This window comes from Phocoena phocoena, chromosome 19 (genome assembly GCF_963924675.1).
Source record: "Phocoena phocoena chromosome 19, mPhoPho1.1, whole genome shotgun sequence".
NCBI classification, from domain to species: domain Eukaryota; kingdom Metazoa; phylum Chordata; class Mammalia; order Artiodactyla; family Phocoenidae; genus Phocoena; species Phocoena phocoena.
Window position 1 is genome coordinate 8,457,168 of NC_089237.1, and position 11,522 is coordinate 8,468,689.

Sequence of the window (11,522 nt, forward strand, 5' to 3'; positions counted from 1 at the left end):
CCTCTTCTCTCGGCTGGTACGTGTGGCATCACAGTGCCCCCACTTGACGGACACTGATGTCCGACACTTCCGGACGTGTCTGCTCTGGAGATAGGTCAGCAGTTTGTGCCCTCCCTGCCCATCTGGAGACTCCTGTCATCTCACTGGGGAGCTGTCCCCTTTGCCACACAGGACAGCGCTCGTTCTCTTTGAAAGAGATGTTCTTCATCCGTGCTGTGTTTTGTGTGTATGAATGTGTCAAGATTTAAATACATGACTGGGTTTACACACCTACCTAAAACACGCCGTGTTGCTGGTCAGTCGCATAGCTTTGATACAGTCGTGGTAGCTTCTTAGACTGATCATGGAATCTTTATGGCCCTTGTGTACGTAGGTTCTCTCCATAAATGAAGAAGGGCTAAGACGGTGTGAAGAAAATACAAAAGTCTTCGGCCGGCCTATCAGGTAGCTGTGTGGTGCTGTTTGTCTTGCTGGCTTATTGAGAATATGAGTTAAGTATTTCTAGTTGATTTTTAGAACCAAAATCTGGTTTGATTTTATAGGACCAAGTGGAAATAGTTTACTGTTTACCATAATGCTCTAGGAGGCAGGTAAGAGGGAAACATGTAGAGCATGTAATATAGTCAGTTGTGAGGGACCGTTGCTAGAGTTTGGTGTTTCTGCCCCCAGGCATTGCCATCCGCTCAGTCTGAGTGGATTGGCGTGTCCGAGGTCTGCATGGTCCTTGCGAGCCCAGAGTCACAGGTGGTTGGTTTTTGCTCCTTTATTTTTTGGTGGTGGGGAGGTGGGACAGAAAAAAATTAGTCTGTGCTATTAAACCAAACTTCTAGTTATGGTAAACCCTTTTGAAAACGTGCAGTGGTTCAGAGGTTGGCATAGAGCAGGGTGTAGATGGTTAACTAGCACGTAAGTTCCAGGGGGGCAGGGACTTTGAGGGCCTTTGCTCACTGCTGTATTCGCAGCTCCTGCCACAGTGCTTGACTCAATAACGTTTGTCAAAGACTAGGGTATCGCCGTTCGGTCACAGCACGTATTTAAATGCCACACCCCCCCCACTGGGTCAGTAGAGGGGGCTCAGCAGGTCAAGGGCAGCACGTGGCCTCCTTTGCTGGATTGCTGAGTGCGTCAGGCTGAAGCTTTGAGTCACGGTCCCTTAGCTCTTGGTGGCTTTGAAGTTTCAGGGATTAGTCCTACCACACCCATCCCGTATCTTGATACAAGCAGATATAAATAGAGTTCATTACACTGTGATTTTTAAAACCTGGTGTATCTTTGGAAATGGATACAAATGACCGTATATAACATCGAAAAGAAAAGCAAGTCGCCCTGGGCCGCGGTTTGCCGAGTGTGCCGTGTACTGAACGGAGCTCATCTCACCTGCAGTTCGTGGACCTGCCTGGTGGACCTGGAAGGGCTGAACATGCGCCACCTGTGGAGGCCGGGCGTGAAGGCCCTGCTGCGCATCATCGAGGTGGTGGAGGCCAACTACCCCGAGACGCTGGGCCGCCTTCTGATCCTGCGTGCCCCCAGGGTGTTTCCTGTCCTCTGGACTCTGGTGGGTTTCCGTGTCGTTCTGCATAACTGGTAGCCGCTTGGAAGGTGCACACACGTGCGTTCATGTATGTGTATGTGTCTGTGACTCGAAGTCATAAAGCAAAATAAGCACAGAGACATCAGAGTTTCTCAGATTATTTAAGGAAAGAAAGAATTCCCGAGGGTCCTAATGTCGCGCACTCGGGCTTTACAGAAAAAGCGTGTCACACTTGAATCCGCCCCGTAATATCACTGTGTAATTTTAATCTTTGAAATACAGACAGCAAAGCAAATATGACTATGTGGTTTTTTCTGATTATTTATAGGTTAGTCCATTCATTGATGACAACACCAGAAGGAAATTCCTTATTTATGCAGGAAATGACTACCAGGGTCCTGGAGGCCTGCTGGATTACATCGATAAAGAGATTATTCCAGACTTCCTGAGTGGAGAGTGCATGGTACGTATCTAGGAAAGCATCTGTAGCAGAGGTGGATGCCGGTTTGCGCAAAGGATTTTCAGAACTTTTAGTTTGGATTATTTGATTGTCTTTCCGTTTTTGTTTTGGCTGACATCTCTCTGATACTGGGTTAAACTAAACAGAACCATTTCGGTAATTTTTGCTAACACATATGCTCCATTGTTAAATACTAATGAGACTGTTTTACAGTCAGCGTAATCGCAGCCTGCTTCATTCACTCAGCTTCGTGTGAGTCAGATTCTTTAATCGTTTTAGAGGAGCTGTGCATTTTTTAAAAACATTAAAAAATCAAATTGATTCTCAGAAAGATCTCCCCCTTGACACTAAATCAGGCTAATATTTTAAAAGGGATAGTTAAGGGAACTAGTTGTCCCGTATGTGATGTGGGGTTTTGAGCACATTGAGTTGCTAGGGAACTAGTTGTCCCGTATGTGATGTGGGGCTTTGAGCACATTGAGTTGCTAGGTTATAGTTAAGGGAACTAGTTGTCCCGTATGTGATGTGGGGCTTTGAGCACATTGAGTTGCTAGGGAACTAGTTGTCCCGTATGTGACGTGGGGCTTTGAGCACATTGAGTTGCTAGGGAACTAGTTGTCCCGTATGTGATGTGGGGCTTTGAGCACATTGAGTTGCTAGGGAACTAGTTGTCCCGTATGTGATGTGGGGCTTTGAGCACATTGAGTTGCTAGGGAACTAGTTGTCCCGTATGTGATGTGGGGCTTTGAGCACATTGAGTTGCTAGGTTATAGTTAAGGGAACTAGTTGTCCCGTATGTGATGTGGGGTTTTGAGCACATTGAGTTGCTAGGGAACTAGTTGTCCCGTATGTGACGTGGGGCTTTGAGCACATTGAGTTGCTAGGGAACTAGTTGTCCCGTATGTGATGTGGGGCTTTGAGCACATTGAGTTGCTAGGTTATAGTTAAGGGAACTAGTTGTCCCGTATGTGATGTGGGGCTTTGAGCACATTGAGTTGCTAGGTTATAGTTAAGGGAACTAGTTGTCCCGTATGTGATGTGGGGCTTTGAGCACATTGAGTTGCTAGGGAACTAGTTGTCCCGTATGTGATGTGGGCTTTGAGCACATTGAGTTGCTAGGTTATCAGGCAGGCGGCTCCACTTCTTTACCCTGTACTGTGGCGATGGAGTCGGAGGAGTTTAGTTCCTTGAGGACTGTACAGCCTCGGGGGCACAATGGCCTGACGGGGCGGAGGGGGGTTGTGAAGGAAACAGAAGCGTGGTCCACGCATCTAGCTGACGTGACAGGTGACGGCCGCCAGCAGGGAGTAGTGGTTCTTCTCAGAGAGGGGACTTCCATCATCCTCCATAGTAAATAAGGTTAGCCGTTGAGATGTTGAGATGTGGCCCCCCGGCTGACTCACGTATTTAGCTGATGATTGGGCGCTCGGGGGAACCCCTCTGGACCGTTCGAGGAATTTAACCGGCACTGAAATCAGCTCTGAGGCCTTCAGTCCTGCTCCAGGGAATCTCAGTGCAGCACAAAGGAGCAAGTGAGGTAGAGGACCTTCACTCACCCAGCGCCCGTGAGATTAAAGCGCGAGGACAGATCTGTAGAAACCCACAGACTTCGATTATATCAGAGCAGGGCCCGGCGAGGTTGCTTCTTCCAGTTACGACGAAAGCAACTGGGCTGCAGCAGAAGCAGGCCTGACTCCCCCGTGAGGTGTTCAGGATGCTAAGAGTCCCGCAGTTAGCAGAGATCTCCCCACGCTGGCCATTAAGGCTCCTTCTCTGCTCTTCCATGCCGCTGTCGGGCTGGCGTTGAAGAGACAGTGCTCGCTTCTGCCCGCTGCTGTCTAACGTGGCCTCGGTGCTGTGGCGTGTTTGCGTCCCGCTGCACTGCCCGCTGTAGACGGCTGTGTTTCTTTCCTGTGTGGTCGCCTCCCAGGGCTGATAATGGAAGCAGTGCTTGGATTTTATGAGCTCGAGTGTTAAGTCATTATATCCGGGTCAGTTAGGAAATTTATGAAATGTGCAAATTCTAATTCAGCCTGTTTCAAGCAAGTCCGAAAGTTGCTGCTCTTTATTATTTTCTGGCTGGTGTCACGGACTGATCGCTTGGTCTGGCTTAGACATGAAGCTTTCTTTATAGATTATATATCTTGACTGTAGTTGTATGTAACGAGAACAGTGCCTGTAGCTGCGGAGAATAAAACTCTTTTCTTAACATAATGTTTTCTTCTGCAGCGCAATATACTTACTTAACTATTCTTACATAAACCAGCTTCAGTAGTTGGATCCAGTCCCTCATACGCACTAGTGTGAATTCTGTGGCAAATCAGCTTCAACTTGTTCTCATTTATTTAAAGCGAGACACATGTATTTAAGTGGTTTTTCACAATTATTTTGCTAAGTAGTGTAGAGTGTTTTGCGACATGGCAGGTGTTGTCCATTTCCTAAGCGGCTCCGAGGAGTCGCGTGTGTCAGGACATGGCGCTGCCGGCGTTTGGTTCTCAGAGGAGTGGCCTGTGTCGGCTCAGCTCGCACGACTGCGTTTACATTTCCAGTGTGAAGTGCCAGAGGGGGGCCTGGTGCCCAAGTCCCTGTACAGGACCGCGGAGGAGCTGGAGAACGAAGACCTCAAGCTCTGGACCGAAACCATCTACCAGTCCGCGAGCGTTTTCAAAGGGGCCCCGCACGAGGTAGGTGCCGGGACGAAGCCACAGGGGCCGGGCCCCCGCTTCCCACCGAGGTTCTCCCGTGGGTCTCCCCAGCGGGGTGTAGTTTAGGAGGATCAGATGCTTCTCTCTGGTCTTTAGGTTGTGTTGACACTGATCTGCAGTTTAGGTAGACGTCGACACAGGAGAGCAGGGCTCTCAGAGGGCAAGGGGGCTGCCCTTGGTCAGGGCGCCTGGGAGGAGGGTAGGCAGCTCGCGTCCAGTTCACCCGAGAGCCTGGACACACAGGGCCGCGCAGCAGGTCTCCCCGTGGGAAGGTGTGTAGCTCTTCAGTTTAATGTACTCAGTGATCAGGACCAGTCGCATCTTCTGTTTTGTCTTGACTGGATTTGGGTATTTATTACCTTTAAGGAATTTGCCCGTTTTTATAAATCTGATGGAGTGAGGAGAAACTAGCACATGTGTTTTCTCTCCTTGCTGTCACGTGGTGGTGCAGAAGCAAGAGTGTGCCTGTGTTTTGACACGTGTGTGTGCTGTGGCGTCATGAGGGACTCAGCACAGGCTGGCCCTTCCTGGGCTCCGGGCTGAGGTTTGTGGCTCAGGATCGTGGGAGGGGTGGCACCTGGCATGGAGAGGCCGCTCAGCGCGCTGGGCTGCTGGCCGGGTGGACAGTGGTGGCCGGGAGCTGACGCCGTACTGCCTCCTCCATCCTCCTGGCCGGAGTGTGTCCCGCACGGCCCACCTGTGCCTCGTGGGGCGAGTGGACATGGGGCTGTGGTTTGAGCGAGCAAAAAAGACAGGTTCGATGTACCTTATTCACAGCCTCTGTAGGGGGAAGTCGACTGTGTCTTGAGGATTATTTGTATTCGTTTTTTATTTGGAGGCCGGCAGGCGCGAGGAGGCCAAGTTCTTTCCTTAGGCTGTGGTTGCTCTCACCCAGGGTAGAGAACTCCGTGGTGTGATGTGTTCTTGTGAGTCACAGGATATCTGTGCAAATGTCTCTACATCAAAACTGAAAACTTCAGTTCTGCTTTGGGGGTTCAGTAAAGCGCAAATCGAGAACGGTGGTCTCATGAAATGAGCACTGAATTCCTCGTCCCCGCTGTGAATGCAGGAGCGAGAGTGCCGGTCCGCAGAGGGGCTGACGTCCAAGGGAGCTCTGCCCTCAGAGCCACTTTGGTGTCGTTGGTGCCACCGCTGTGCTTAGATGCAGCTCTTGTGCTTACGGAATCCGCTCTTTAGGGAGATTCTGTGTGGCTCTGTCAGCGGTGAGAAGTGGCCGTGGTGGGGCCAAAAGGGCTGCTTGACGAGAAGCAAAGCGCTAACACGCCTCCCGGAAGGCTCAGCGGGCAGGCTTCCAGGGCAGGGTGGGGTGCGGGGCCTGGCTTCTGCTGGAATTTTTTAGTGAATACATAACTTTTTACAGCTGGTTTTAATTCTCACATCCCTCCCACAGTAATCTTTTGAAACTGTAACTTTGATCATTCCCTGTGGGGAGGCTGTATGGGCGCCGCATGAAATTCAGCTTTTAGGTTGGTACTCGACACCCGGGGCCCTTCCCCACCCCAGGGCCACGTGGCGCCCTCTTCCCACCTAGCGCAGCGGCCACGGGCAGAGGCCACTCAGCCTGCGCTTGCATCCACCCCGCTCCCCGCTTGCATGCTTCCTTCCCGTCCCTCCTGGGCTCTTCTGCGACCTTCCCTGTGCTCTTCAGCCCAGAGCAACCCACGGAACCACTTCTGTGGTGTCTCGCGTTATTTCTGTTTTGTATTAAGACACTTTTTACAGCCAGCACTGGGTGTTTTAAAGCACTCAGGGAATTGAGGGGAAGCTTGGACCATAGGTGTGGCTGACAGAGCACAGAGCTTGGCGCTGATGCGTAGCAGGAGCAGCTGGGTGAAAGAAAGAAAAGAGCAAGCAGAGGCCTGGAAGGTGGGGTGAGGAGGGTCGGCCGTGCGCGCCCCCCTCGCCGGGGGAAAGCTGCCGGGGGGCCTGCTGCCGCGGCGTCGCCTCGGAGGCCCGTGCTTATTTTGGTGGGTTGATGCAACCTCTTTTTCCAGATTCTCGTTCAGATTGTGGATGCCTCTTCGGTGATCACTTGGGATTTCGATGTGTGCAAAGGGGACATCGTCTTTAACATCTATCACTCCAAGAGGTCGCCGCAGCCGCCCAAAAAGGACTCCCTGGGGGCGCACAGCATCACTTCCCCGGGAGGGAACAACGCACAGCTGATAGACAGAATCTGGCAGCTGGGCCGTGACTACAGCTTGGTGGAGTCACCTCTGATCTGCAGAGAAGGCGAGAGCGTGCAGGTGAGGTCTCCCGGGGCCCCCGCGAGCGTGCAGGTGAGGTCTCCCGGGGCCCCGCAGCGCGGCTCTTCCGTCGGAGAAGGCAGTCTCGCTTCGGCCCCGTCCTGCGTCTGCAGACAGGCAGTTCAGTGTGTCCTCTTAGTTACGGTTAGAGTCGCTTAAGAAGCCGAGCGAATCCCAGAAGAACCTAGAGCTCAGCAGAATCCATTACTTGTATCTAAAGTCATGAATTATTTCTGGAAGTATTTTCACAAAAGCGACATGGAAGAAAGGGAAAGGCATTCGGTGCACGTGCAAAGCTGGGATTGAGAAGGCTTCTGCTAAGACGGCCTTTGACCTGGCGGCATTCTTCTCTTCAAGGAAAATCAGCCCGAATAGAAGGGAGAGAAACAAGTAATTAGGGAACTATTAAGTGTCATTACTAAGCATCCTAATTTATCTTAAATGCTCTGTCGGCTCATTTAAAATTTTGGCTGGTTATTCCGAGTGCCTGAGCTCAGAGTGGTAGCTCTCGGGTGCCTCTGGCCTTCATAATAGATGCATAATTTTGCTGTCTTTATGGTTTTCAGGGATAAGCCTGTCAGTGTTTTGGTGGTCTTAGAAGCAGGGTAAAAGAGAGTATTTTATTCCATTTTTAAAATAATGAACATTTTAATCTGTATCACAGCCTTTAGTTCCAGAATTAAGGGAGAAAGTAGTTTTCACTATTGGCATTCTATTGGCATTCTACTTTAGATTGCCGTCCTTTTAACCCAGAATACACCGGTAAGGTCATTGGAAGCACATCAGAGAGAACATCGCCTGGTCCAAGTGGCCTTTTTTGACCCCAGGCCCTCAAGGGTGAGCAGGGGACCCCTGGGCGCTCCCACCCTGCAGGCGCCTGCATCCGCCTCCCACGGTGGAGTCCTGGGGGCGGACAGCCTCTGAGGGTCCCTCCCGTGGCCTCCCCTGCTCCTGGCAGAGGCCTGGCTGCAGGGCCAACACCTGGGAGGCAGCGTGGGGTGGACCCCGATCATGAATCAGGGCAGCCAGTCCTTCCCCCGTCGAGATGGTCAGTAATCGGTGTTGGATTCGAGTGGACCCAGTCTCCTGGCGTTTGTCAGACCCGTTGTGGGAGGGCACGCGAAGCAGGGCCTCAGCTGGTGCCGCCTGACTCGTTCCAGGGCTCCCACGTGACACGGTGGCCGGGCTTCTACATCCTGCAGTGGAAGTTCCACAGCATGCCGGCCTGTGCCGCCACCAGCCTGCCCCGCGTGGACGACGTGCTGGCCTCCCTGCAGGTCTCTTCCCACAAGTGCAAAGTGATGTACTACACTGAAGTGATCGGGTCCGAGGACTTCCGGTGCGTGAGGCCGGGATCCAGGCTGGGGCGGCCTTCGGGCCCCCTGTCGCTGGTAGTTCACGGTGTCATCAGTGTGGGAGGGCGGTGGTGGGCTGTGTCCCCCTGGGCCCTGCACGGCCGGCCCGGCTCTGGGGGGCGCTGCGGGGAGCGGGCTGGGAGCGGCCTGGGATCGGCCAGGAAGGCGGTGGGCGGCCGCGGTGGGGTCCTCACACAACCCACTCCCCGTGCTTCTTGCAGAGGCTCCATGACCAGCCTGGAGTCCAGCCACAGCGGGTTCTCCCAGCTCAGCGCTGCCACCACCTCGTCCAGCCAGTCCTACTCCAGCTCCATGGTCTCCAGGTAGCGCCCAGTGCGCAGAGGGGACGCCCACCGCCTTGGGCCGCCGCCCGCCCGCCCACCCAGCAGCCGCGTTGTGCAGACTCCTCTGGCCCTCTAGGTAGCACGTAGCTCTCCAGGTGGCAAGCGTAGTCACTGACCCCGAAACAATCTCGACAGGTAGTTTTAACTCTAGCTCAATAGCCATAGGTTTTGTATACAGTGTGCACAAAATCCAACCAGAGCACAAGGGCTCTCTCTTCAAAGAAAAGTAGTTTATATACCAATTAAGAGGTTGACTTTGTCTCAAATGTTGATGCAAAAAATGTTTCCAAGCACCTCCACACCATCCCTTAGTGGATGAACTCCCCACCACCCGTCAGAGGTGACCCACCTTCCTCCGCGGAGCAGAAGCTGCCAACCTGTCCCCTGCCCTGCCTCTGGCCCTCACCTCCTCCCTGCCGGTGGTCGACGCGGTCCGAGGATTCAGTGACTGCCCGCTAGGCTCCTTTTCCTCTGAGCAGACGCCGCTCAGAGGGAACCTGTGGGCACCGCGGCCCGGCTCCGGGGCCAGACGGACCCACTGTTGTAAAGTGGGTCTGGGGGGTCAGGGGCTCTCGCGGACTCCCCACGATGCCAGGAAGAACACCGCCATCATTAAACATTATTTTCTCTTTCCTCCTTTCAAACCTTTTGGTACTTTGAGAGCAGGCTTCCTCTGTCCATGAACTTGGGCCGAGGGCGTCCTCTCCCTTTTCCTCCCGGTGTGTTGCTCTTCCTACCTGCACGCGTTAGTTCTGAACTCATTCTAGATTGGCCTCCCCTAGGCCCCTCACAGCTTGGTAGCATCAGAGCCCAAATGGTTCTTCTAGTCACTAGAAGGGTACTTAAGAGACAGTCCCATCTGCCGTTTTGAAACTGTCCTGTGTTCGTTGTGTGGCCATGTCGGGACAGCCTGTGGCCTGGGGGAGCCCTGCTTCTTTGTGACAGGAAATTGTGGGCGTGTGTGTGTGTGTGTGTGTGTGCCTGCAGGCATGTGCGTCTCGGGGTGGGTGTGTGTCAGCGGGGGACAGGGTGAGTAGAAACTTAGTTCAAGTAATGAAAGGTTCGGTTGCATAGAAGCAGGTCAGATTGTGAGGTCGGTCTGCTTTTTACTTTTTCTTTTTGATTCCAGTTACCAAGCCTGGTCTACCTTTTATTGGCCCTCGTTTTCTCCGCTTGTTATGGGAAAAGCAGGTTCTTTGCGAATCTGTCCAGGTGTCGCCTTGGGTCAGTCTCCGTGGTGAATGAAGATGTGTGTCGTGGTGGGTGCGTGGCGGAGGCTCTGCTTTTAAGGATCTGGGCCAAAAGCCAGGCGGCCATCCTCAGTGTGTGACGGGCACGGAAACCCTGAGTTGTGTTGTTGTAAACCTGCCCTGGAGGTGTTAGGTGGCTGCCGCGTGGCAGGAGAGCTGTGTGGACGAGCGTGCGCCCGCGGGGAGGTATCTGCAGGGCTCCGGAGGGGCGGAGCAACCGTCTCAGGCAGCGATACTCGGTGGCTGCCTGCACGCAGAGGACGTTCTGGGCGTCTCCCAGGGCTGCTGGCCCGTCAGGAGCACAGCTGTGCGTTTCCTACACAAGAGAAGCTCACCATTGGCACCTAAAGCCTTGTTTCCAGAAAGCACAGTAGGGTTAGTTAGTGCATCCGTGCTGCTTCCTGTTTCCAAATTCTCAGGACCTGAAGACAGTCCCGTCTCTCTCCTTCTCTCTCTCTCTCTGTGTCTCAGATGGCGATTTTGCTGACAGCTGCCAAGAAAACACTTCACTGACAGTCCACATCAGCCCAGGGGCGCTTGTAGAGCTATCTGAATTGCGGCCACCCCTCCCCCAGTCTGAAGAGCGGCTCTTTTTGAGCTGACTCGGAAGTGGCACTGTCTTATCCCCAAAGAGTCGAATGCATCCTTAAGCGTTCACAGCACATCACTGCACAAATCCTTACAGGGTTCCTCCTGAGTACCCATCGCCCTGTCCTCCTTGGACGGGGGCTGTGAGGCAGGTAGACTTCGATCACGCAGTTATCGTTACTCTACTTCAGTGCCCTGCACTCTTTTTAAAATGCTGCTGTCGTTTCACCTGTTCTCAGCACTAACGATCCTTTTGGTTTCCCCTCTGTTACTAGTGTCTTAATTCACTTTCTTTCCTAATTTCATTATTTACGTATCAAATTCTGTAAATGTTTTGTAAACATATTACCTCACTCTTGGTAATACAATACTGATAGTCTTTAAAAGATTTTTTTATTGTTATCAATAATAAATGTGAACTGTTTAAAAAAACGAATGTCTTTTTCTTACTGTGAATCGGCAGTCTCCCTTGAAGGGTGTGACGTCCTTAGGAGACTTTAGAGATTGAAGGAAGGGGAGATTCTGGAGCCAGAGGACTGGTGTTCCAGAAGCTCGGGAACAGTGGCTAGCTTGTGAGGGGCCATTGTACACTGTCCTGCACACATGTTGCAGCTGTGGGCTGCCGATTGCTCAGGAGTGTGGAGCCCGGTACTTACAGCTCCCTCGCTCCCGGAAGAGAACAGGCTGTAGTTTTCCTTAAACTCCGTGAGGTCGAACAGGACTCAGCCACGATGCAATGTTTCTTTAGTAACAAAATGGGTCCTTCTGTCAGGTGGCCAGCGTGGACCCTCAGAAACCTGGGCCGCCTTGTCCCTGGCTCCTGCAGTTGGGCTGCCGGGGTGGGCCGCTGCACATGCAGGAGCAGTGCCTACCCCGTCAGGAGCCTCGAGGGCCCGTCCTTGGTGGCAGCGGCCGTGGGACCGACCCGGCCGCGGGGCGGGCGTGGGTGACACCTGCGTGAGCCCCCATGCCCGCGGCCCAGCCTGGGTTGTGAGCCCGCCCCCCGGCAGTCGACACAGGAG

The 11,522-nt window shown here is 53.0% G+C and overlaps 1 protein-coding gene across 2 annotated transcripts in view; it reads left to right on the forward strand.

Annotated features, from left to right (window-relative positions):
• The window catches only part of SEC14L1 (SEC14 like lipid binding 1), a 50,427-nt gene extending 41,484 nt beyond the window's left edge, over nt 1-8,943 (forward strand). Inside the window, exons 10-16 of one of the 2 annotated variants that reach the window (XM_065896439.1) lie at nt 374-444; nt 1,384-1,555; nt 1,860-1,994; nt 4,541-4,675; nt 6,712-6,963; nt 8,124-8,302; nt 8,540-8,943. In XM_065896439.1, the coding sequence (XP_065752511.1) occupies nt 374-444; nt 1,384-1,555; nt 1,860-1,994; nt 4,541-4,675; nt 6,712-6,963; nt 8,124-8,302; nt 8,540-8,645 (1,050 nt within the window). In that variant the 3' untranslated portion in view covers nt 8,646-8,943. The remainder of the gene's footprint in view (nt 1-373; nt 445-1,383; nt 1,556-1,859; nt 1,995-4,540; nt 4,676-6,711; nt 6,964-8,123; nt 8,303-8,539) is intronic. The other variant, XM_065896440.1, reaches the window with a different exon arrangement.
• The last annotated feature ends 2,579 nt before the right edge of the window (nt 8,944-11,522 follow it).